Genomic DNA, 25,391 nt, shown 5'->3' on the forward strand with positions numbered 1-25,391 from the left:
ACATACATTTATGTGGTGTGTAAGTTGTGTGGATATATCTGAATTCCTGAATGCAGCCCAAAAAATTGGACTGGTGGCAATTCGGCAAAGCAAACGGTAAGTGGCAACTAGCAACCCTTCTGTCTGTGTTACTTTCAGTCTCGCTCAATCTCGCTCGTGTCACTTTAGTCACTTGGTGTTCACTCTTCGGCGGATTCACGAGACTCGTATACTTTGTACAGGTCTGTATGTACTTCTATGTGTATGCTTACGGACAAAAAAAGAAAATCCTTGCTTGCGATCTAACTAGTTAAACTGAACAAATGTTTTTCTCAGGTGTAAGCGCGAGTTACGGGAATCACAATGTTAGCCTGGATGCAAGAAGCAGCAAAAATGAATCCATTTTCGTCGCCGTTTTTGACAGTCAAGTGCCAGGCATTGGAGAACGGTGCTCGATCACTCGTTCCGAATCGAAGTATCGCTGCCGCTTCCGTCGAGGAAAGTGGTTAGTAATATTATCTTCCGAACTCTTCTCACTTTGATTGTGAGTAAAACGAGCGATTCTTCTCAATCGAGAGGTTATACAGCTTTCACGTGATTTCATGATATCTAACATCTTGTGGAGCGATCTTGTTTATACTAGGAATAGTTACTAATGTCCCAAGAATTTTTTCTCTTATTATTTGTATGAAATAATCCATTTATGTGATAAGACACGCCATTTTTCTATTTGATTCGCGTTACATAACCCGAAATATGTTTCAACGTCATCTGAAACACGATCGAATGTCGTTTCATTGTCAAATCCGTATTTGAAGGTCGCTCGATTGCTCATTGATGTTCTCGAGAACTTTTGTTTTATTTTATTTGCTTTTTTTAATATTGATATGATTTAAGACAACTTTGGCCAAAATTCTAATTAACTTACAATTAATCCACTTTTATCAATATAGATTAACTTTAATTGATTTGTTGAATTTATTATTTTTCTAATTTCTAAAACTAGAAGAATATAAAAAGTTACATAAAACCGATATTAAAGTTATATTGATAGAAATGGACATAATTCAATCTAGCACAGAATTGAAATAATGTCTTTGCACCATTTAGTCTACCTATAATCTTTTCTTCCCATTATTAAAGAAAATATTTAGTTCCCTTAACAAAGTTATAGCTATATAGAATAAAATAATATTGATAGATTAATCACCATTAAGTTAATCAATGTTTGTTCGAAATTCTTAAAAAAATAACAGCGTGCTCCACTATTCCTTGCTCCACGACTTCTCGTGGTAGGTTATAATACATTTTTATAAATTATACAACTAGAAAACCGATGTTTGATTATTCGAACATTTCATATACATATGTATTGTTTGTATATGTGCTGTGCAATGTATTATTAAATTTCTGTTCCTATGTTAAAAGATTACAAATTACATGATCTTTATGTGAGAATTTTAACATTTTACATAGCAAGAAAATTTAATTTAAAACCGTGGATGTCTTGGATTGTATAAGGTGCGGCCATTGTTGGCCATTATGCTATCAGCACATACAAAATATACTCTTTAGCTTTGAACAAGGCGAACCGGTAGGAATAATTCGCTTGCATGAGATATAAATCATTTCTTACTTGGTTTATTTGAGCGTAGTATGCTTTAGCTTTAAAAGGCTCGATCATTGACCTCGTTTATATTTAATTAATAATTCGCTAATTTGATTGTCATCCCTGTATGTTGACCATGCTTTCAAAGCATGTTTATAGATCAAGCAAGCAAAGCAAAAGAGACAAATCCAGTTAAACTTAGAATCTACCAAGAAGAGTGCTCGATTAATCAGCTGATCGAAAGAACCCCCTGAAATGTTTACGAATATCTCGATATTTAAAAGTGACATTTTTAAATTTTAAATATATTATTAATTTATTCTTTATTTAAACTTAATATTGTACTCCGCTCCAAGTGAAAATAGAGAAGGATTCTGCAATAAAAATTATAAGATATTTATTCAAAAAGATATTTTTAGATACTTTTTTTACCGAAGGTAAAACTGTATTTATAATTATACCATTTATTATTATTATGTATTTAAAAGAAACAATTTGCCTAGATCAAGTACAAGTTTTCTTTCACATTAAACTTGGAGAGAGAGAGAGAGAGAGATGTGAAAAATTTAAATTTACTAAATTTAATGATGTAATAACGAGACTACACAAACAAAATATTGTCTATTGATATATCATGCAATAGACATAAAAGAATTCTTTTTTTAATTAGAAAAAATATAGAAGAAAATTTATTATATTAATAATTTTAGAGTTTATATCGAATTTAGCTAAACGTACTGCTGAAACGAAATATCACGCGTAGACGAGATACAGATTACTAAAACCATCTATTGGAAAAATAATGGATTTCTTTTTACCTAATATATTAATAAAAGTCTTAATTGCTTGTAGATCTTACGATATTAGCCTAGATCCACAACCTTACTTTAAGAGGTCGTAAGTCGTAAGTTGTAAGTGACGATATATCGCGATCAGAAAACTTATGCTTTTAGAATTTTAGATTTTGCTGAAGTCGATTTGCTTAAGTACAATTAAAGACTAGAAATTGCTCAAAAATAATTTAAAGACAGAAATTAATGTCACTTAACCTTTTTCAGCTTATGGCTTAGGGCATCTTAAAGCAAGGTTGTGGACCAACTTATATTGCCAGAGTTCTATTCGTCGGATTTTCTGAAAAATACATAGAATTAAAAATTAATACGATGTTGATTATTGCGTTATTTCCAGATAGTTGCGAGTTTGGATCAAATCATTATTTCCTATTATGCGGTCTCGGAGGCATTTTATCCTGTGGCATCACTCATACCGGTATCACTCCCTTAGATTTAGTCAAATGCCGAATTCAAGTGGATCCTCAAAAATACAAATCAGTGTTCAATGGATTTCGAGTAACTATTCTTAATAATTATTCACACTTTCTTTTATATCTGGATATAATACAATATTATTGTTTAATATTTAACATAATATTTATTGTGAATTCTACGTGTTATAGGTAACTTTCGCCGAAGATGGCACTCGAGGATTAGTGAAAGGCTGGGCACCTACTTTCTTTGGCTATTCCATCCAGGGAATGTTTAAATTTGGTCTTTATGAAGTTTTCAAAGTTCAATATTCGACGTTAGTTGGCGAAGAGCTCTCTTATGAATACAGAACCTCTTTATACTTGATATCGTCGGCTTCAGCGGAATTCTTTGCAGATATTGGTTTAGCGCCATTTGAAGCCGCCAAGGTAATTGATCGTCAACAGTTTTCTATATCATTTTCTATATCATAATCAACTGCCTCCCTGTTCTATATAACAAATTTGTTTTTAAATTACAGGTCAGGATACAGACTATGCCAGGATATGCTAATACTTTACGACAAGCGGTACCAAAGATGTATGCAGATGAGGGTCTTACCGGATTCTATAAAGGCTTAATACCGCTATGGCTGCGTCAGATTCCATATACGATGATGAAATTTGCCTGTTTCGAACGCACCGTCGAACTTCTATATAAATATGTAGTACCTAAACCTAGATCAGAATGTAGTAAATCTGAGCAGCTGGTGGTTACGTTTGCAGCTGGATATATCGCCGGTATATTTTGCGCTATTGTATCCCATCCTGCTGATACGGTAGGTTTTATTGGAATACTTCCATTTGTAAAAAAAAGAAAAAGAAAAATTTGATCGATAAAGGAGCCAATTTAATCGATAAAAACCAACGCAAGATGAATATATTATTTCAATTTACATATATTTTGATAAATATATTTACATATATTTTGATTTCATATATATATATAAATTGAAGTAAATTGAAGTAAGTACATTATTGCATTGTTACCTTGCTTTGATTCTCCTTTATCGATCAAATTTGACTTGTTCGAAAAATATTATTTGAAAAGTCAAGATAAAGAAACTTTTATTATTTAAAAGTTCAGCTATTGGCTAATCTTTATGTTTTCATGATACATGATAAAAATTCGGACACATTAAGAGTAAATATAAAAAGAGAGATTAGATAACAAAATAAATGACGTTGTTTCTTAAAAAAAAAATGAATTATTGAAATACAAAGTATATTTTGATATTTATATCAATAAAAAAAAAATAACTTTCTTGCTACAGTCTATTTAGGCCTGTAAAGCTAACACACATTCTACAATAAGCCATCAATTATAAATCAGAAGTTAGAAGTTAGAAATTGACGACTGTGATTGTTAAATTTCCAACTTCTAATTTCTGATTTATAATTAATGGCTTATTGTAGAATGGCCATAAAACTTACATAGTAAGAAATTAAAATTCAAAATTGTTTGAAGATTTACAGGTTATCATTATATGTTAATATATCATTAAACCAACATTAAACATGGGAATTTTTTGGAAGAGCAACTCCGCTACTAGGTTGTTCATTATCTTCATAAAATATAAATATCTATAGAAGCCTCAAAAGATAAAAAAAATCTTCATTTATATTTGTTCATCTGAATTAAAATAAATTACATTATTATAAATAATTTTCGAATATAATCCATTAATAGAGATCATAAAGAATTAAGCTGAAAATTATTAGGTGTTGGAATTAATTCGTAGCGTTTTTAATGAAAGAATGTTATTTATTTCACATGAGCATTAAAAAATACATTAATGAAAGTACTTCCCATCACTTGTAAAACGCTACGAATTAATTCCAACACCTAATAGATCAGTTCAAATGTTACGAAATAAAGATACCGAAAGATATTTAGGCTAGATAGACTACGTATAGCATATACATGGATTATTTGATGACATCTCTCGATTCTTATAGTTTTAAATTGTCAACATTATGAATCTATAAATGTTTGGCCAGGTGGTGTCGAAATTGAATCAAGAGAAGGGAGCATCCGCGGGTCAAGTTCTGAAGAAGCTCGGTTTCGGTGGTGTGTGGAAGGGCTTGGGACCGAGAATCATTATGATCGGTACTTTGACCGCTGCGCAATGGTTTATCTATGACGCTGTCAAGGTTTGGTTACGCATGCCCCGTCCACCACCACCTGAGATGCCAGAATCTCTCAAGAAGAAGTATGGTCTGGCATAAGCGCAATATGATAGGCACATTGCTAACCGAATCATTTCACTCGATCATTGATTAGAAAAAGAGAAGCGTATAAAGCAACTTCAATTTCTTATATTGTATGTCGTTGAACGATATGTCCTATTTTATTTTGGAATATTTATTCCGTATTATACAACAGCATCAACGCAAGGCAACACTGCCGCAAGATTAGAGAAAACAATTGTGTCTTACAAATAGAAAATATAGGATGCTAATTGTGCGAATTCTATTAGGCACGGGTTACCTAGAGTAACCATAAGCCGTGACATTGTACATAGGGTGATCGCTATAAATAAACAGGCCGATTACTCAATCACATACTATATTGCTTAATATTTCTCCTTTTTCCAAAATATAACGATGATTGATAATATAAACGCAGAGAATGCAACATTTTACAAGATATATCGCTGATTAATAAAGTTGTAATGAAAAAATGGATTTTTAATTTATTAACTATATTGGACTGCAATAGCAAAAACAGAATTTATCTCATGTAATGTGTATAGGGTTTTTAGTAAAACTTTACTAAAGATGATCTCATCGATTTCAACAACCTTGACAAATGTTGTCAAGGTCCTGAATAATAATCAAAAGATTTTAATTGTCGGTCGTAAAAGTTATTAACAAAAAAATTCAATTTTACTTAGATTAAATCGTATTATGTGTGTTCTATAGTCTGTCACTACATATACATACGTTGTCATGATCAAAATATAGAATAAAATATAGAATAGGCTAGCAACTTTGCTCCAAAAAAGCTGTACCTGTGATTAATTAAAAAGCCCATCTATGTAAACTCATTATGTGAATTTATGTTGTTTGTGTAAAAACTTCACTTTTTGCGTAAAAAATTTTTAATCCATATGAGTTTATAACTACGCGAAATGTAATCCCAAACTTATTTATTTTTTCGGTGGTTGAATGGTCCCACCAGTAACGGGGGGGGGGGGGGGGGGAGGCTGAAACTACTGCATCCACACATACACTTTATAACGTAAAGTGAGGCCCCACATATTACATTTATGATGCTGATCACGCAAAAAATATACATTGTATTACTGTTCAGAATATAAAAAAGAGAATAATTAACTTTGATTAATAACATTTTACAGCTAAAAAAAAACCTATTGATTGTTACTTAGTATAATGACAACATACATCAAGGTTATTGAAATTTGTGAGTTTTACCGTATAATGAAATAAACTAATATTTTCATGCATGTTCTTACGTATAAGATTCAATCTAAAATATATCAAAATTCTTCTCGATTCGCAAATTAATAAGTAATTATATAAATCTTGATTAATAAATGAAATTTATTTTCACAAATGTGTAAGACATGAATTATATATGCTTATTTATTAATGTGGAATTAAAAAACAACTTTTTTATACATTATCCATATATTATTGAACCAATGTATGTACATACAGTGGGATAACTTCTTGTTCCTTACATTGTACGAGGTAGATAGGAGTTTGTCACAGCTAGCAAAAGACATTTTTCTTGAGGGATATAAATGATAGGATTATTTTTACTCGTGCAGATAAGGGGAATGTGACGGTAACCTTAGATAGACAGGTGTACATTTCAAAGGTAAATGAGATATTTCGGGATGTGAATGCTTACGAGGTAATTGAAAGGGATCCGACGAGGAGGATGGTAACGAGCTTACGCGCTTTATTAGTTGGAGGGAAAAAAAGTAGCTTCCACATATAGAAGTTTGTTAAGTAACGATGAGATACTTTCGAGATCTTACGCTCTTCCGAAGATACACAAGCAGGATTGCCCTTTCATATAATAGTTTCTTCGATAAATAGCCTTTTGTATTCGTTAGCAATATTTCTTCATAATATTATCATAAAAACAATTCCTGAGGCAGATAGTCATATCGAAAACAATTTTTAACTTATTAAGGAATTTGGTGATAGACATTTGAGTGATGAATTTCAGTTAATATCACTATTGTGAGCCTCTTCACTAACGTCCCCATTAACTATGCGATGGACTGTATTAAAGATCATTGACGATTTATTTCTAGAGATTATTGTTTACCGGAGAAGGAATTCATCAAAGCGGTTCAATTTGTTTTAGATTCTACTTTCTTTGTTTTTGATAGTGTTATATGTAAGCAGAATTACGGGACTCTTACGGGCTCTCCATTATCTCCCGTCATCGCAAATCTAGTTATGCGAAAACTGGAGGTTAGAGCTTCTTTGATTCGGTTTCCGTTGCCCTTTTATCTTACATAGGTTTATTGACGACATATTATATTGGCGACACCTGCGTTTTCGGTTAATTCTATTCTTAATATTTTTCAATTCTCAGCATCCTAAGCTTCAGTTCACTATGGAGATAGGGAATAATAGATTGAATTTTTTGGATGTTACAGTGATTAGAGATGAGAGTTGATAGAGTTCAATTGGTACCATAAGCCGATTTTTTTTAGTAGATATTTGAATTTTTGATCACAGCATCCGGTTTCTCAAAAAATAGATACAATCGCGGGATTAGTTGATAGGGTAGTTTTGCTTTCGAATCCTAAATTTCATCTTGATAATTTATGTTTCATTATTAAAGTATTATAGAGAATGATTATCCATTGAACTTTATATTTGAGAATATTAACAATCGTTTGAAGAAAATTATTATGGCTAGTAATAGGAAGAGTATTGTTAATGATAATAGGGTTGAAACAGTGCAGCCTTCGTGGTTCACTTCGTTCGTGATTATTGAGAAGCTTAGTAGATTGAATAGCGAGCGTATGAGGGTTTCATTTTATAGTATTAATAAATTGCGAGAATTCATTAGGATGCATAAGGACCTTTTACCGCGTGACAAGAAATCGAATGTTGTTTATAAGATCTCGTGTAAGAGTTGCGATGCAAGTTGTGAGACAGACGTGTAGACAGCTGAGGTTAAGAATCACATCTAATGGAATACTTCTACTCGTAATGTCATAACGGAACATCGGTTACAAGAAGGCCATGATTTCGATTGGGATACCATTACAATACTGGACGAAAAGCCTCACTACAGGAAGAGATTTATTTCGGAGATGATATTCATCAGGAGACAGATGCATGGACTCAACTTGCAGACGGATATAGATGGGTTTCCCAAAGCTTATCTCCCGATCATAAACAAACTATAAAGGTTGTTGTCGAGTCAGTCAGTGTCGTTCGTACGCAGTAATGAGTCTTTTTGGCGTGTTTATCGATTACTTTCTTGTTCTTGGAATAGATTAACGCTTTAATGATACATTTTTCCATTTGTTATCTCGGAAAATTACTAGTTAAAAACAAAAGTGTCACTCACTGTGTCTGATATTGACTGGCCAACATTAACAGAAGCCGATTCTTGAATTATTTTTGTAGTGTTTACGATATAGTGCTCTGTGAGCGTCCTTATATTTGCTGGATAATTAATTATAAGCTTAAAATTGTTTGATAAATTAGTTCTCCATATTCTATTTTATGATATTTCCTAATTTCTTTTCTTTTTTCTTTCACTCTTTTTGGTTTTAATTCCGACATTTAAATTCTCGATGTAGGAGAGCTCACCATAACAGGATAATTTTTATTCACAATTTTTATATATGTTGGTTTATGTTATCTCTGAGGAAGGAAGCTCAAAAGTGACCCGAAACATGTAAGCGCATTTTAGTGAATAAAGAAGTTTCACACTTTATAGATATATTATTTGCGCGACATTTTCTGCGCTTGACTCTTACTGCCCGTATCCTTTCTATTAATAACATTTGAAATTTGACAAATATTCTTGGATTTGTCGAAAATATGCTGCATAGCTCACAAAACAAATTCAGTTTTTTATTTTCATTGCCTTGTCAAAACCAAATAAATTGATGAAGCCTTTATATAATTTAGTTAGAGAATCTTCATCTTATGTACAATATAAAATCACATTTGTTTTATTTAAATTTTAAGATTGACTTTCGGCCAATTTTTCCAACTTTTATCTCATTGTACTGATTCAACAGTATATATCAATAATGTGTCAAAAATTGTTTTTTTAATTCTATTAATAATATTTTAAATTTGACAAATATTTTTGAATTTGTCGAAAATATGCTGCATAGCTCACAAAACAAATTCAGTGTCTTTTTTATTTCCAATGCCTTGCCAAATCGAAATAAATTGATGAAGCCTTTATATAATTTAGTTACAGAGTCTTCATCTTATTTACAATATAAAACCATGTTTGCTTTATTCAAATTTCAAGGTGACTTTTGATCATTTTTCCAACTTCTATCTCATTAGTAAATGTAGTAGAACCATTAAAAAAAATTAATTTCAACATATAGAGCAAAACAATTCACAATTTCTCATTTCTAAGTACAGTGTTAGAAAATATCCATTGCAAGTTTTACTTTTATATCACCTCACTTCCAGTGATGCAGTATTTTCAATGCAATATTAATCATGTATATAACAATACTGTATTTTACATTGCATTGTATAAAATTAATAGCAAAAAATATAATTCTTACGTTTATATCATTTCACAAACAAAATAAGTATCTTGCATAAAGGAAAATAACAATAAATATGCAGTTGCATTCTATAATTACATTCATCCATTCCTCCATTATACATTAATATAATAATAGTTGTAACAAAAAGATATATATATTTTATACATTAGGATGGGTCAAAAAAAAAATTTGTGAAAATCAATTAGCAAATACTCCCAAAAGTTAGCTATGGACCTCAATATAATTTGTGTAAAATTTCGTTGAAATCGATTAATATCTTCAAATTATCTCTCGATTTAGAAATTAGTATTTATGCATTTCTTGAATACATGTGTCAAAATTCGAAAAAATATTTAAATTTCAATAGAATTTGAGGTGCGTTCGGGGAAACGCTATTAGCGCTATTGTGTCATTCTATCTTTGTTTTACGTCTAATAAACAATGATAGAATAACAAAAGTAGCGTCTCCCCGAACGCATTATTGTACTACTTGTTCTTTTTGGTTGCTGAACACGAATCCAACACAGTCAGTACACATTTCAAAATGGCGGATCCAATATGATAGAGTGAGTAAAAGTTCCGGACTGGTGAAATATCTCGGAAACTAAGCATTTCTGAAAGAAATGTTTCCTACAAAAGTTATAGTTTAAAATTTAAACTTTAAAATAATCTATTCACTGATCTGATCACTCTGACTTCGAGTGGTGTTGCCAAGGTCAGGTAAAGATCACATCGATTGTTTTAAATAGCATATTCTATTTTTGATTCCAGAATCTAATAGCCGATATCGACAGCTTTCCAAAACATTATAATAAAGTTATTTTTTATTAAGTATTTTTCGAGTTATATCCAGTGAGAAATGGCAATGGAATCGATGTCGAATTGACGTCGAGTTGATGTCAATTTGATGATTTCGATGTCGATTTCATTGTCATTTCTCACTGGGTATAATTCGAAAGGGTAAAGCTCGAAGGTTACATTATCGTAAATATTAGCATTACGCAAGGTGTCCGACGACTAAAATCTCTTGAATATTATTTAGGATCATGTCCTGGAACTTTGTCAAGATCAAGGCTATTGGAAGTTGTACCTCTTATTTTCATTTTTACGTAAAAATAAATTTTTAATAATCTGAAAAATATTCAATAAAAAATAACTTTATTATAGTTTTTGAAAATTCTCGACATCGGTTATTAGAGTCTGGAATCGAAAATTAGGAGTGCCATTTAAAAAAATTAATATGACCTTGAGAACCCAAGACCAGATCAGTGAATAGATCATTTAAAACCTTGCAACTTTCGTAGGAAACATTTTTTTTGGAAATGCTTAGTTATTTCCCGGTCTTGGACTTTACTCACATCCTTTGTGTAGTCATATTGGATCCGCCATTTTGAAATGTGTACTTCTAACCTCGGATTCTAGTGACCAAAAAAGAATAGATAGTACAAAATTGTATTAAAATTTCAATATTTTTTCAAATTTTGATACATGTATTCAAGAAATGCACAAATACTAATTTTCAAAGTCGAGAGGCAACCTGAAAATATTAATCGATTTCGATGAAATTTTATCTAAATCATATTGTGGCTCATAGCTATTTTTTTTTAGCGGGGGGGGGGGAGGTATCGCTAATTGATTTTCAAAAATTTTTTTGGTCTACCCTATTGTATACATATATATATGTATCTTACTACAGTATATTAGAAAACTATTGTATTTTCCATTATCTTGAGGCTATTTCACTTTGAAAATAAGCAATGGCATCCTGTATAGTTGCAAAGATTTTCAATGACATCGTCCCATATACATATAAGTCACATTTCTTGATTGTTTCGAAAATAGGACTAGGACAATTAGCAAAGTAAAACTTAATATTCACTTGAGTGAACTCTTCTACGATTATATGCAGGACTTGAACGCTACTGGGATCGATGTAACTCAACGCGCTCATATCCATGATTATACACTGTAATTCACATGTCTCTCTGGAGTTTTTCTCATCCAAAAAGCGACTCTCTTCGGCCAATTTTTTTCTGTACTTAATAATTTTTTGTGGACACACTCCCACAAGTTTGTATACAATGGACTTGAAATAGCTATTATTGGCGAAATTCAAAGTCCCACAATAGTGAAATATTTTTATTCCATGTATCTCTACCGCCTAAAAATAAAAATCAATATAAAAGCTGATTAATAGCTTTGTTTTCTGATTTATTCGATATGCCTTACCGCTTTGTATCTACCCATGTCTAAATACAGATCTGTATGCGGTATATGACCCAATAAGCATGTATAAGGTCGAATAACTTGCAATAGAATCATGACAAGCGACACGAGCAATCCAGCAAGCAATCCAATGTCGATATTTATCAATATTACCACGAAAAACGTTATAATCCAAATTACAGCGTCGATTTTGCTTAGTTTCCAAAATTTAACGAGTTGATTGATTTGTTGAAACATTCCTTTTAACGCTACCTGCATGAAAAGTCTTTAAGAATTATATGCTTTCTTAATGACAATGCGAGATTTTCTTTATAATATAATTCTACACGTACAACTATTATGGAAGCCAAGACACATCTTGGTAGAAGCTCAAAAAATGGCCCGATCCACAAAAGTATAATAAGCAATAATAAGCAAGATACAATACTCGCTATCTGCGTACGTCCTCCGACGGTTTGCTGAATAAGAGATCTACTCAAGGAAGCCGATATTGGCATGCAGGAGAAGAAAGAACCCATTATGTTACTAAAACCCTAAAATTAGAATAATTTGCCGGAATTATTAATGAAAGCTCAATAATTGTTAAAAATTATATTAATGTCTGACCATTGCAAGAAGTTCTTGATTCGAATCTATCTCGTAATTAAGCTTTTGTGCGAATATTAACGCCATTGATACAGTGATAGTATATGAAACCATGGTTATCGCAATACTATCGACCAATACTAAGGGTAATAATTCGAAACTTGGCACTTCTGGCTTGGGCAATCTATTTAAAAGACATAAGAATTAATATTTTAATATCTTAAATTTTAAGTAGATATTATAATAGAATTTTGGCAAATATAGAATTTTGGAAAATAGGATAAAATGTTAAAAAATAAAATTTTTATACCCCGTAGGAATATGCCCAACGGTTTCAATATCATAAATTTTTGGTAAATCACAATATCGAGAGATTAATGTTCCACCAACTACTGCAATAAGTTCAATGGGTATTGGTATGCTGCATTTTTTTTTCATTCTTGGCTAATGAAATATAAATCATATTTTTAACTTTTACAAATATTCAATTAAAGTATTAAATTAATATGCTATTTACCTTTAGATATTCATTATTGACAACAAGAATAATAATTGATACAGTCGATACAGTTACAGCGGCTATATTGGTATTCTTTATTTCTTTAAATACATCTATAACAGTCTGAAAATAAAAAAAGTAAAATATCTGTTTTTCTATTATACTAATCTGAAAACAAATACAGTTGCGAGCAAATAATATACATCATTTTGTCCACATAATTAGTGTGCATATTGTTCAACGACATAATAGATTTTATACATTTGTATATATTTGTATTATATTGAAAATATTTTAAAGCAATTTTCATAATATAAAGTTGCACATATTCGTATCTATGCTTAATGAGAAAAGTATTTTCGAAATTGATAATTTTTTATTCCGTAACTGACAAACTGATTAATAATACGTACGTCGCACAGATATATAATCACTAGAATTAAAATTCGCAGTAATCAGACTAAATAATATCTAATAATATATTTTTACATTAGATATAATAGTTTTCTTATTTAAATGTTTATATAAGCAAAAGAAGAAAATTAATAAAATATTTTATTTTTTGAAAAAAATTTTTTATTTTTATAATAATTTCTTTCATTTTATCTTTCATAATTAAATCTTTTTATACATAGATTCTAACATAAAAAAATACGGTCTTTACTAAAAAAAGATAATGAAAGATTTAAATCCCACATTTTTCTTGTTACATTGTACATTTACTATATAATTCATGGTATAAAGCTAATATTTTATATGTTATACGATAAAGATTTTCAAACCTATTGATTGGTTGCAGGACAAAGAGGTTCTCGGATTTTTCTAGGCAATCAACAAAGCTTAAAAAATTTATCATACAACAGAAACGGAAAAATGTGATATTATGTCTTAATATACTATATAATATATAGTCTTATGTACGAGAAATATAATTTATGTTTACTTACAAAAATCAATTTGAAGTAATCTTTTTGCTTTGGCAATTTTAAACCAAGAAGATCCTTGATTTGAGATATTAAAACATAAACAGCAGCTGCTGTTGTAAAACTGTTTACTAAAGTTTCACTCAGTAAAGTCGTTACAATGCCTAATCGGAATGTATACATTATTATCTATAATGATAAGCAAATCTATTTATTTTCCCTGTCTTTTCAATTTTAAAAGAAATATACTTTCAAAGATGCAAAAGGCATTTACCTGAAATATTCCGACCATTAATGTCACAGCTGTTGCTACCTGCATAGGTGTATATCCATATGAGACATCTTGGAGATTTTGTAAAACAGCATCCGTAGCATTTGCAAACGTGTGTCCGACATATGGATTTGAGTAAAATGTGACTACTTTGCCAGTCATTAGGCAAACCACAGCAAAAGTTCCTGATGAGTGCCAAGAATGTTTGATTGTTCAAGGTAGTTGAATAAGTTCATATTAAGATGTATTATTTCTAACTGTTCTGTAATGGAAGTTAATCAAATAAATGTATTAACCAAGAGGGTTGCAAAATATATATATTTTTGCAACTTGGTTTTAACTCAATGTTATCTCTAATTCAAATTTTGTATATTCTCTTAATATCACCTGATATTCTTACCTATAGATACATGCTTGGACGTCCCGAAAAGGAAATATATGAAGACAGGAAAGAAGGCCATATATATGCCAACTACCGGCGGTAAATTTCCCAGAAGTGCATAAGCCATACCTTGTGGTATATGCATAATTGCTACTGTTAGACCTGAAATAATATCAGGCAATATATCTTCCCTCCAATTATATTGGCTGAGCCATTGTACCACTGGAACTGTCGACACTATACAAGACTGCCAATTCTTTGACTTAACATTGTTTATCACATTCTGCATCACTGTAAACAGATTATTTGTAATTATTGCTTATACTTAAATTTATGTTTTTACATAGGATGTATCTATACCTCATTATAACTTACAGGATGACTTTGGTTTTTCATAATCGTAAGTTTGATTCAGCATTTCGTGTTCATAAAGAGGCCTTTCTAAGCGTAATTGCAACATATTGCTTTTGTTCATGATCTACAATGGCGAACGTGTTTAATTTTAACAACTGTATCTATCTCTGAGCTCAATGTCAAAACTGATGTGAGATTATCTTTTTTGCTCTATACAATGTATCTGTAATCAAATCAACATTATATAATAGATATAATATTTTTGAGATTCATAATAAAATTCTCTATCTCTAGATCCACAACATTTCTTCATTTTTCACGATTACGTAACATCTTGAGCAGAAATTTCCACACGCGCGCACGCGCGCGCGTGCACACACCGCGCGCGCGCACACGCACACACACACACACACACCACACACCATCCTCTCATATTTTATATTTAATCTGTAATGATTTACACAGAGTAAGACTCATCTTATGAATATATACGAACATATAATATATTATTAAATGCATCGCTCTGGTTAATTTTTATGTGCAATATGTACTACAAATATAGAATTTGAATTAGATTAAAATAATAAATATTTTTTAAATTCTGTCACCATCTCGTCCGTTTTAGCTAGTTAGCTTCTCGATGAAAAGCGTAAATTTACATGTATCCCAAGTAGCACAGCACGTTTGCAAAGCGCTAAAAAAACGATTATTGAGATGTTTGTTAACGTTTTTTTTGTAAGTGCTATGTGCTACTTGGGATGTGTATATGTATATATATATATATATATATATATATATATATATATATATATACATATATATATATATATATCCACATATTAAAAGGGATTCTTCGATCTCTTTTAATCCTCAGCAAAGAGACAATGAAATTACTAGCACGTGACTAATTCCGACGAAGTTTCAGATGCATTGATTAGCTGTGTAGTTGTGTAGTATAACAATATTCACAATTTCAATTTAGATCTCCTAACCTACAATACCTACATCTATCTCCGAGGCCACTTGTCAGATTTGTTTAGACTTGTCGGTGCTTTCTTAAACGTTTCGCATTATTTCTTTTTTATCTTGAATAATGTCAAATCTCGAGGTCAGAATCCAAGAGGCGTTTCATATTCTGTCGCAAGAAGCAAAAGGTCTGTCTTTTTATTTTCTTCAATATTTAAGTACGCGAACTAACCTCTACAATTAATTTAATGTATGTATCGATTTCAAAAGAATTTATATAGATTAGTATTTGGTTACGTTTACATATATTATAAATACGCATTATAATTTGCGATTTTTCGTTTAATTACATTAATAAATATTTATGGAACAGCCATATAAATGCAAATGTAAATGTAATTTGAGTAAATATTACGTAACTCTCTCCGATGTCATTTTGTAAATTTGTGTATTTTCCGTATTTTCATACATTTTGAAAAACAAAATCGTTGCTAAAGTTCCATTTTTCTTTTTAATTTCGAAGTTTTTGATGTCGATAAGTTAGATAATGATAAATCAATGAAAATTTATGATTATACATTAAACCGGTTCTACATTAGTTGCAAACCGATCGCAAGTTTGTTGCGACAGCCAATCTGAAGCTTGTATTTAAAAATCAATGCTTCATATTGGCTGTCGCAACAAACTTGCGATCAACTTGCAACTAATATAGAACCGGCTTAATGGGTCCCGCACACAAAATGCTTGCCGCGCGGCGAAAGTTGGTACGATAGCCAATCAACGTCTCGCTTGCTCGGAAGTAATAGATACATAATTTCCACCGCGCGACAAAAATTGAACTCATGGCTTCTGCACACTGGACGCGGAAACGTCTGCTTGCCGCGCGGTAAAATGTGATACGGTAGCCAATAAGCTTACAGCTCCTAATGTGTTCATTGGTTACCGCGTCGTATTTTGCCGCGCAGCAAGCATCTTATTTTCCGCGTCCAGTATGCAGGAGTTATCAATCCAACTTTTGCCTCGCGGCGGAAAGTAATATTACATCATTTCTAGAAGTTTTGCATGGTGAGGCCGACTTAAGAATATAGAATTATTGGTTAGTAGGATAACTTCCGCCGCGCGGCAAGCATTGCTGCGTTCTGTGTACGGGAGCTATAAGGCCGGTATTCATAGTCAAATATTGGGTCATTTAAAAAATATCCGCGATTTTTTGTTACTAGATGTGTGTTGATGGTCATATATCTAGTGACAAAGTACCGCAGATACTTTTTAGATGACCCAATATCTAGTGACAAAATACCGCGGATACTTTTTAGATGATCCAATATATTCAAGATTGTCTAAGTACAGTTTTAAGAAATCGAGGGCCGAACCAATCAGAGGGCCGGTCTGAACCAATCAGACAGACTCTTGCATAACGCATAATGCATATAATCGAAATTCTTTTTTATGATATGGGAGGAAAGTAAAGATTTTGATTAGTTGGTTTGCTTATATATTGGGTCATCTAAAAAGTATCCGCGGTTTTTTGTAACTAGATGTGTGTTGATGGTCATATATCTAGTAACAAAGTACCGCTGATACTTTTTAGATGACCCAATATTATGCGTTATGCGTCATGCAAACGTCTATGCTGCGGCCTTTAACGTCTTAAGACATTACTTAAAACATCGACGAGATACTATTAAAGACCATCAACTCTGAACACTTTTCGACGGTATAAAAAGGACTTAGACGAGGGATTCTAGGACGAGGGTCTAGAGATAATTGGAGAACTCTGACATTATCGACAATTGATATAAATTTGCTATTATTAATTTGCTATTATTAAATATTTGACTCATACATTATTAAATTCAATTTTTTATTACATAAATGTTCCATAAATACATGCATACTTTTAAAGCTATAATATCCTATATAATGCAAAAAAATTACAATTTTTTTTCTGCAGTTATCATCTCTATTGATAATCAAGTTAATCTCATTTGATGATAACATTGAAATTTTAAAGAATAATGAAGTATTATTGAGTTCTAAATGCATTAATACGTCTACTAAACTAATAAATCATAAAATTAATATATTATTAATTTTTAATTCTTAATTACTTCAATATTCTCAAGGACGCGAACTTCCGTAAGGATGTCGGTCTTTAATAGTATCTCGTCGGTGCTTAACGGGATTCTAAGTCCGGACTTACAATAGGTATTTTAAGCCATAAGAAATTGACCAATAAATAGTCGAATGCGAGAAGAATAATCGATTGCGATTCGTCCATTTCTTAAGGCTTAAAAATCTATTGTAGATCCAGACTTACCGAACTTGATCAATAGTAAAGACTTTTTTAATTCCAAATTCGATAGTGACATCTTTGATTAATTTCTTACATTATGTAATATATTATATTGGGTCATTTAAAAAGTATCCGCGGTACTTTGTCACTAGATATATGACCATCAACACACATCTAGTGACAAAAAACCGCGGATACTTTTTAGATGACCCAATATATTGTTCTGTCTTACTCAATCATACATCTGTCCTTATCTAAAATATGTCAACCATCTATTGCAAGACCGCACAACTACTGCTACACGGAATTTTGGCTCTGTTGACATTCTTAGTCTTCGCAAAGCATTCGTATGCACGTATTTTCTACACGTGAAAATACGTTTTTTCTAGACTTTCAATCTTAGTTCTACAAACTCGGTATTGTTCGTTCCAATAATATGGACCTCAAGCTGCACGCTTATTTTTAAGATATATGGACTCTAAAATTCTTATATCAAGCAAATACATATCTGGGATAATAACTGCACGAGCCAAAAGTAAGTGAATTTTTTATCTTTTTTTCCACTTTCTTATGAAATCCAGTGCAGATGAGGTCCTATTTGTGCGTACTTTAATTTATGTAATAAAACACTTTTGCAATCTGTAAATTCAATTTGAAGATTTTTTGCCGTGTAGAAATGTTAATAAAACAGACGATTTTAGCATCTCAGATAACTAAGCGTGTGATACTCGTACAAGATACCGCTACCGTATTACTGTTCTGCCACAAGGTGGCGATGTACGGCGTAACTGTTTGATGGTTGCAAGCGTTAGTTGCGGCGCTCGAGTCATTTCTTTTTTCCGATTTTCCCCCCTCTCTCTCTCTTTCCTTCCCCTTCCGTCTCTCTCTCCCTCCCTTCCTCTCTCCTTTTCCCCCTTCCTCTTTCTCACTGGTATCATGGCGTTCTGCGTAACTTTTGTAAGCGATAGATTTTAAGTTAGTGCTCGGTAGATTAATCATCACTTTATATTCATTGCGAGATCGGCATCGATTACTGCTCATATCGTTAGGTAATTACTCGCGCCGTCAGATAAACGCTTATGTTATAGATTTTTTAGTTTCTCATATTCTATTTCTAACCTAGTAATGCAACACCGATATTCAAGCTGTTATATAATACACACAATTACGTCTCTACTCTTTCGATATACGTTCCAAATATTCATTTGAGTTTATATTAAACTTCCTTATGGCTTGTGAGTCAGAAACAATGAGTAACATTTCTTTGTGAACTTAGTGATTTTCCGCTAATCTTCCTTCGCCATTAGTTGGTCAGACACGCTCAGCACTACATTGGGCACAGCAGCCCCAGATTAATGATCCTGACGTGATCGTGTCGCAGTTCCATTTAACCTAACGCGTGCATCCTAACAAGTCGCAGACATGGCTAGTAGTTCAGGCGATCCTCCCTCGGGCGATCAGGGCAGCGGTGCATCGTCGTGTATAGTTGAAGTGCCTGCACTTGCGCGAGTCGAAATCAGATTCATATTGTTTTGAAAATCAAAACTAGATCTATGGTTTGTACAAATGGAAACTCAATTCCTCACCGCGGATATAACTATAGATGAGACGAAATACAATTACATGATACAGTGTCTTGACGACAATTCCTTAATCGAAGTTAGTGATATCGTGTTTAATCCACCCGCGACGGATAGATATGCCGCGCTCAAAAACAAGTTAGTTAAGAGTTTTGCGGATAATACCGAAAAGAAACTGCATAAGTTATTAAATGAGGTTGATTTAGGTGACCGCCGTCCGTCGCAATTGCTCCGTCGGATGAGAGATCTCGCAAAACGGCGTGTCAGAGGGAGTGCTTAAATCTTTATGGCTGTGTATAACGCTTACTATAACAAGCTACCAAACACGAACTCGAAGAGCTGTCGCAACTAGCAGATCGAATCACAAATGTGCTATCCGCTGGCATTAACGTTGTCACAGCAGTTACACCGACAGAAGCCAATTCGATGGATTCGCAAATGTCCGCGCTTCTAGATCGGGTGGAGAAATTGAAAACTCGTTTATGCGTGGCAAGTCACAGACCTCGCGACATTCTCGTCGCAGAAACTGTTCAAGATCACAATCGGAGAACAAGTCCTGCTGGTGTCATCGATGCTTTAGTGGTAAAGCTATCAAATGTACGCAACCCTGCAGCTGGAAGCCAGCGATGCAGGAAAACTAGAGATACGACTATTTCCGGCGGCAGATAGTTTGGCCGTGGCGACTCACCGTCTCATAAAGACCGTGTCACCAAATTTTTGGTGGACACTGGAGCGGATATCTTAATCATTCCTATCTCAAGACGCGATCATATTCACATTAGCGATCGGATATTTTACGCTACAAACGATCATCCCTACGTATGAACAAAAATTACTCCAGTTTGATTTGGGATTCTGTCATATTTTTTAATGGTCTTTCATGATCGCCTTCATTATTGGCTCAGATTTTCTAGTAATTTTCAATTTACTGCCTGACATACAGCACAAGCGTTTGATCGACATTTCTTAAAATTTCTGCTTAACTTGTCAACAAAGCTATTCCTCGATTAACAGCGTTGACCGATTGCCCATACAAAGAGATCCTAAACAAGTTTAAAATCTCTTTGTATAGCTGAAATAATTAGGATGTCGATCACGCACAAATAAATTGTACACGGGAACATGTAATCGAAACAACGGGTCTCCTCGTGTCAAATAAAGCCAGACGACTCTATCCAGAAAAAAACTCAAAGCAGCTGAACAAGAATTTTACATGATCCAACAAGATCATAGACCTTATATAGATCTTCCAAAAGACCTTAATTCCCTACATCTCGTGCAAAAAAAGAATAGCGATTGGTGTCCATATAAAGATTACTGCAAATTCAATGAGGTAACCTTGCCAGATCGTTACTTAATTCCATTTTTACAAGACAGCACATATTTCCATGGCAAAACTGTATTCTTTATGGTAGATCTAGTGCGTGCATATCAACAGATTTCAGTCGCAAATCGAATATTCCTAAAACCGCAATAATTACATCGTTCGGATTTTTCGAATTCCCTTATATGACATTCGGACTTCGTAATGCAGCACAAACTTTTCAAAGATTTATGGAACTGTAGAACTTAACTTCTTACTTATATTGATGACATTTTAATCGCTTTGCAGCATGAAATACAGCATAAAGAGTATCTAAAAATACTATTCGACAGACTTCAACGGCATGGCATAGCAATCAATCTGAATAAATGTTCGGACAGAAAAGTGCTTCCTGACATACAATCAGCGCTGAAGGTATCAAACTTTTACCTGAAAAAGTCCAAACTATCGCTGAATTTCAGGAACCAGCTACAGTCAAAGGACTTCGATGTTTCTTAGGAATGCTCAATTTCTATAATCGGTTTCTCAAAGATCTCGCAAGCATGCAAGCGCTATTGCTAAATGCAATCTCGGGGCATAAACGCAACTAACGCTTGCAACGCTACAATTGTATGATAGCAATATAAAAAATATACATAATATTATAGTACAGCGTATCAATAACACAGTGTCTGTATGCATACTGTTTAGGTACATCCAGAGCAAAATACCTCCACGATATTGGTACGAGTGTACGACGTATTATGAGCGTACGGCATATTATGGGTGCGTTCGAAGAGAAGCTATTCGCGCTATTTAGCGCTACAAACTGTTCACGAAGCTGCAGATAGCGCTAACAAACACGATCATGATGTCACTAATGGCAGCGTGTTACGTCACAACTGCGCGCTATCAACGCTATCCCTTCCGAGGTAGCGTTTACAGATCCGTGAACGATCCTAACGTCGCATTGGTAGCATTTAACATTTGTCATGGATTAATATTTGAGAGAATTCTGTTCTCGAGTACCATCAAATTTTTCTCTCTTTAGAATTTCGTAGAATAAACGTACGTACGTAATATGTGAATTTCAAATTTTATCGTAATGAATGCAATATCAATTTCAATCTCTGCAATTGATGACTTGCTACTAGGCTGGAGTGAACGTAATTTTTGCTTGTGTATCATCTTTAACTTTTCAAAGTTCCTGCAGAGTTCAACTTGTATATTTGATTTCATTACAAATGTGAAAGTCAGAGATATCTTGTTACTGGCGATTATTAATTTCCGTGTACAGAAAAAAGTTACTATTGCGGTATTCCGCTGCCGATGCTTAAGGTCCTTATTAGATATAGATACGCTTCTTCTCAAATCGACAACGAATGCTCAAGAATTCTTCCTTTTCTGATTAATTTATTCAGTGTAACTATTAATTTTTTTATCTAGTTTACATTGTTTACTCCGGCCTAGTGGCAATCATAGAGATTGCAATTGAGATTGCGTTCTGTTATTCATTACGAGAAAATTAAATATTTACGTTACATATACTTTACAAAACCCTAAAAATTTAAATTACAGAGAAAAGTTTGGTCGGTGATTGAAAACAGAATCCCCTACATTAATTTAACCTTGACGAATATTAAATCTCTCTGGTTAAACGCTACCAACGCTACGCTAAGATCGTTCATAGAATTTGCTAACGCTATCACGCTATTGATTCCACGAATAGCGTTGGTAGCGTTTGCGTTCATAGCGCGAATAGTGTCTCCCCGAACGCATCCTATGTGTGCCGGTACCGTACCTGTCACGTACATGCGTACCTAAAGTTTACACATACAGTACACTGTACTTTTGATACGTCATGTCAATAATGTACACCTTAAATACGCATGTTATCAAAATTAATTAATTTTATAGTTTTATTGCTAAAATGAATATTATTAATTAATATCTTATTAATGATTAATATGTTATTCCAGAATACATATCGTAAAATTATGATTAAAAAAAAAACGTTTTTTCCTGAATTCGGAAACTAATTTCATAGCTTCGAGAAGCGGTTATCCATCTGGTTACATACTGCCATCCACTGTCCTTGACTTCTGAAATTGTATGAAAACCGCTACATCTCGATGATCCACCTCGAACACCTATATAATCATAGATGAATAGCTATGATACATCTGTTCAATATGGTCTTGATAGAAATTTGTGCAGTTTGAACATCCAGTCAGTTACTGTCTAATATTTAATTTTAATGTTATAACGACTATTTTCAGATTAGGAAATCAGACGCTGTACTTTCGTAGTATCAGTTATCACGTATATCATCTTCAACTATAGAGATTTCCACAGTCTGTCAATAATAGTACGACGTGTTGATACGATACAGATTATGTACTATGATATACCTAACAGTACAGATATAGTGTTGATACACTGTATTATAATATCATGTACACTTTTTATGTACTGTTACGCCATACACCGCCATCTCATGGCAGTACAGTCAGGGTCATTGTGCTCCGCACAATAAAAGGGAAGAGAAAACAGAGAATAAGAATTCAACCTATCAGAAATCATGTATTGTGGAATACACAGTTTATAGGTTGAAATTCTTATTCTCTATTCTCTGTTTCCTGTTCCTTTTATTGTACGGAGCCCGTAACAGTACGATCAGCCCACTGACACTACAGTAGTTCCCGATATCTACATACTGTCACTGACAACTTGTACCTGCATGCTATAGACCATACATGGGCTAGGCCGACTAGGCTCGCTATAGACCGAACTGATTGAATTAAGTGGCAGTAGTCGCAGATATAGCATCGCACCAACAAATTTAATCATTTAATCTGTTTATTCCATTTATTTGTTAAAATTCCAGTATATATTGGGTCATCTAAAAAGTATCCGCGATTTTTTGTCACTAGACCATCAATACCATCTAGTGACAAAAAATCGCGGATACTTTTTAGATGACCCAATATATTCATATCATATTTATTTAGAATGTCATCAAACATTAAATCCGTATAACAAATCAAACTAACCAAGACTCCTTATAAATCAAAGAACTGAAAAGGATATGGATAGTAGGAGTCAAGCGTAGAAGACGTTACGCAAATAATATTGGGTCATCTAAAAAGTATCCGCGGTTTTTTGTCACTAGATGTGTGTTGATGATCATACATCTAGTGACAAAGTACCGCGGATACTTCTTAGATGACCTAATATATCTATGAAATATGAAACTTCTTTATTCACTAAAACATACTTACACATTTCGACTCACTTTTGAGCCATCCTCAGAGACAACACAAACTAACATAAATAAATTGTAAATAAAAATTATCCTATCATGGTGAGCTCCCCTACCTCGAGAATTTAAATGCCCGAATTAAACCCAAAGAGTAAAAAAAAAAGAAAAATGAACATAAATAAGGAAATGATAGAAATATCGGAATAGAGAATATGAAAAACTAATTTATCAAAAAACTTTAAGATTATAATTAATTATCCCGAAAATAAGGACGTTCACTCTGATCACAAATCACAAACTATATCGCAAACATTACTATGAATTATTCAAAAACCGATTCTTGATGTTTTGGCCAGTCAATATCAGACATAGTGAATCACTTTTAGTTTTAGCTAGTATTATTCAAGGTTACAAATGGAAAGCTTTAACATTAAAACACTAATTAATTCCATGAAAATGAAAGTTGGAAAGTAATCAAAAATCACGCCAGAAAGACTCATTACTGCGTACGAACGACACTAACTGACAACTTATTGTAGCCTATTTTCATGTCACGTTTCTCTCTTTTGCCATTATTTACTAACTCAGAAGGAATCAAGAGGGAAGAAAGGATAGTCTTCGCCTATTTTTACAAGTGTTTTAAAGCAATCTCATTATTTGATTTTACTTAAATTCTCTTTTTACAAATATTATGCAAGAAACTTTAACATCATTTCTCACTTATAACATCATACTCCAATGTTGCCACTGCCACAGTGACTACAGGAGAGTCTTAAAGAGAAAAAGGATTTTAAGTAGCAATATTACAGGGTGTCCACGGAGTGTTACTTTCTTATTTCTTTGTTTGATTATGATAATTTATGTAAGAATAATATGTTATTTTATAAAAAATTATTAAAAAACTATAAACGACCATTAGCGATGTTACAAACTGTGCTGATGTAGTCGACGTAGATGACATCGTAAAAGATAATAAAAATGAAACAGCAGCAAAGAAAGAAAAAAAAATGATCTGTTTACTTTACACTAGTTTAGAGTTAGAGTGCTTATGTCTGTTCTACAAATGCAGTTTAACTTTAATCTCGGTTCAACTAACTCTGCATTTTT

At 32.8% G+C, this 25,391-nt stretch overlaps 3 protein-coding genes across 10 annotated transcripts in view; 2 read left to right on the plus strand and 1 right to left on the minus strand.

Annotated features, from left to right (window-relative positions):
• Mpcp1 (Mitochondrial phosphate carrier protein 1) lies at window positions 1–5,456 on the plus strand. 2 transcript variants are annotated; one of them, XM_087407481.1, is made up of 7 exons: window positions 1–96; window positions 169–221; window positions 316–484; window positions 2,777–2,937; window positions 3,045–3,281; window positions 3,374–3,670; window positions 4,893–5,456. In XM_087407481.1, the coding sequence occupies exons 3-7, from the start codon at window positions 343–345 to the stop codon at window positions 5,118–5,120; spliced, it is 1,065 nt and encodes a 354-aa protein (XP_087263607.1). In that variant the 5' UTR covers window positions 1–96; window positions 169–221; window positions 316–342; the 3' UTR covers window positions 5,121–5,456. The 2 variants fall into 2 exon arrangements, with proteins under 2 accessions (XP_087263607.1, XP_011058631.1); XM_011060329.2 differs by having other exon boundaries at window positions 84–221.
• A 3,176-nt stretch (window positions 5,457–8,632) lies between these two features.
• Window positions 8,633–16,023, minus strand: LOC105148546 (prestin). Of its 4 annotated transcripts, none has more exons than XM_011060336.2 (11): window positions 15,883–16,023; window positions 14,899–15,100; window positions 14,542–14,814; window positions 14,145–14,326; window positions 13,895–14,059; window positions 12,966–13,070; window positions 12,759–12,892; window positions 12,470–12,632; window positions 12,196–12,396; window positions 11,867–12,115; window positions 8,633–11,798 (listed from the first exon to the last, which is right to left on the minus strand). In XM_011060336.2, the coding sequence occupies exons 2-11, from the start codon at window positions 14,996–14,998 to the stop codon at window positions 11,361–11,363; spliced, it is 2,010 nt and encodes a 669-aa protein (XP_011058638.1). In that variant the 5' UTR covers window positions 14,999–15,100; window positions 15,883–16,023; the 3' UTR covers window positions 8,633–11,360. The 4 variants fall into 4 exon arrangements, with proteins under 4 accessions (XP_011058638.1, XP_087263605.1, XP_011058639.1 ...); XM_087407479.1 differs by lacking the exon at window positions 15,883–16,023 and adding an exon at window positions 15,486–15,504; XM_011060337.2 differs by lacking the exon at window positions 15,883–16,023 and having other exon boundaries at window positions 14,884–15,289.
• The window catches only part of LOC105148545 (Jumonji domain containing 7), a 38,043-nt gene continuing 28,543 nt past the window's right edge, over window positions 15,892–25,391 (plus strand). For 2 of the 4 annotated variants that reach the window (XM_087407483.1, XM_087407482.1), the window contains exons 1-2: window positions 15,932–16,031; window positions 18,529–18,674. In XM_087407483.1, coding sequence (XP_087263609.1) covers window positions 18,611–18,674 — 64 coding nt within the window. In that variant the 5' untranslated portion in view covers window positions 15,932–16,031; window positions 18,529–18,610. Of the gene's footprint in view, window positions 16,032–18,528; window positions 18,675–25,391 lie in introns of all 4 variants that reach the window. The other 2 variants (XM_011060334.2, XM_087407484.1) reach the window with 2 other exon arrangements.

Source organism: Acromyrmex echinatior, chromosome 6 (genome assembly GCF_024713525.1).
Source record: "Acromyrmex echinatior isolate Ae372 chromosome 6, ASM2471352v2, whole genome shotgun sequence".
NCBI lineage: Eukaryota > Metazoa > Arthropoda > Insecta > Hymenoptera > Formicidae > Acromyrmex > Acromyrmex echinatior.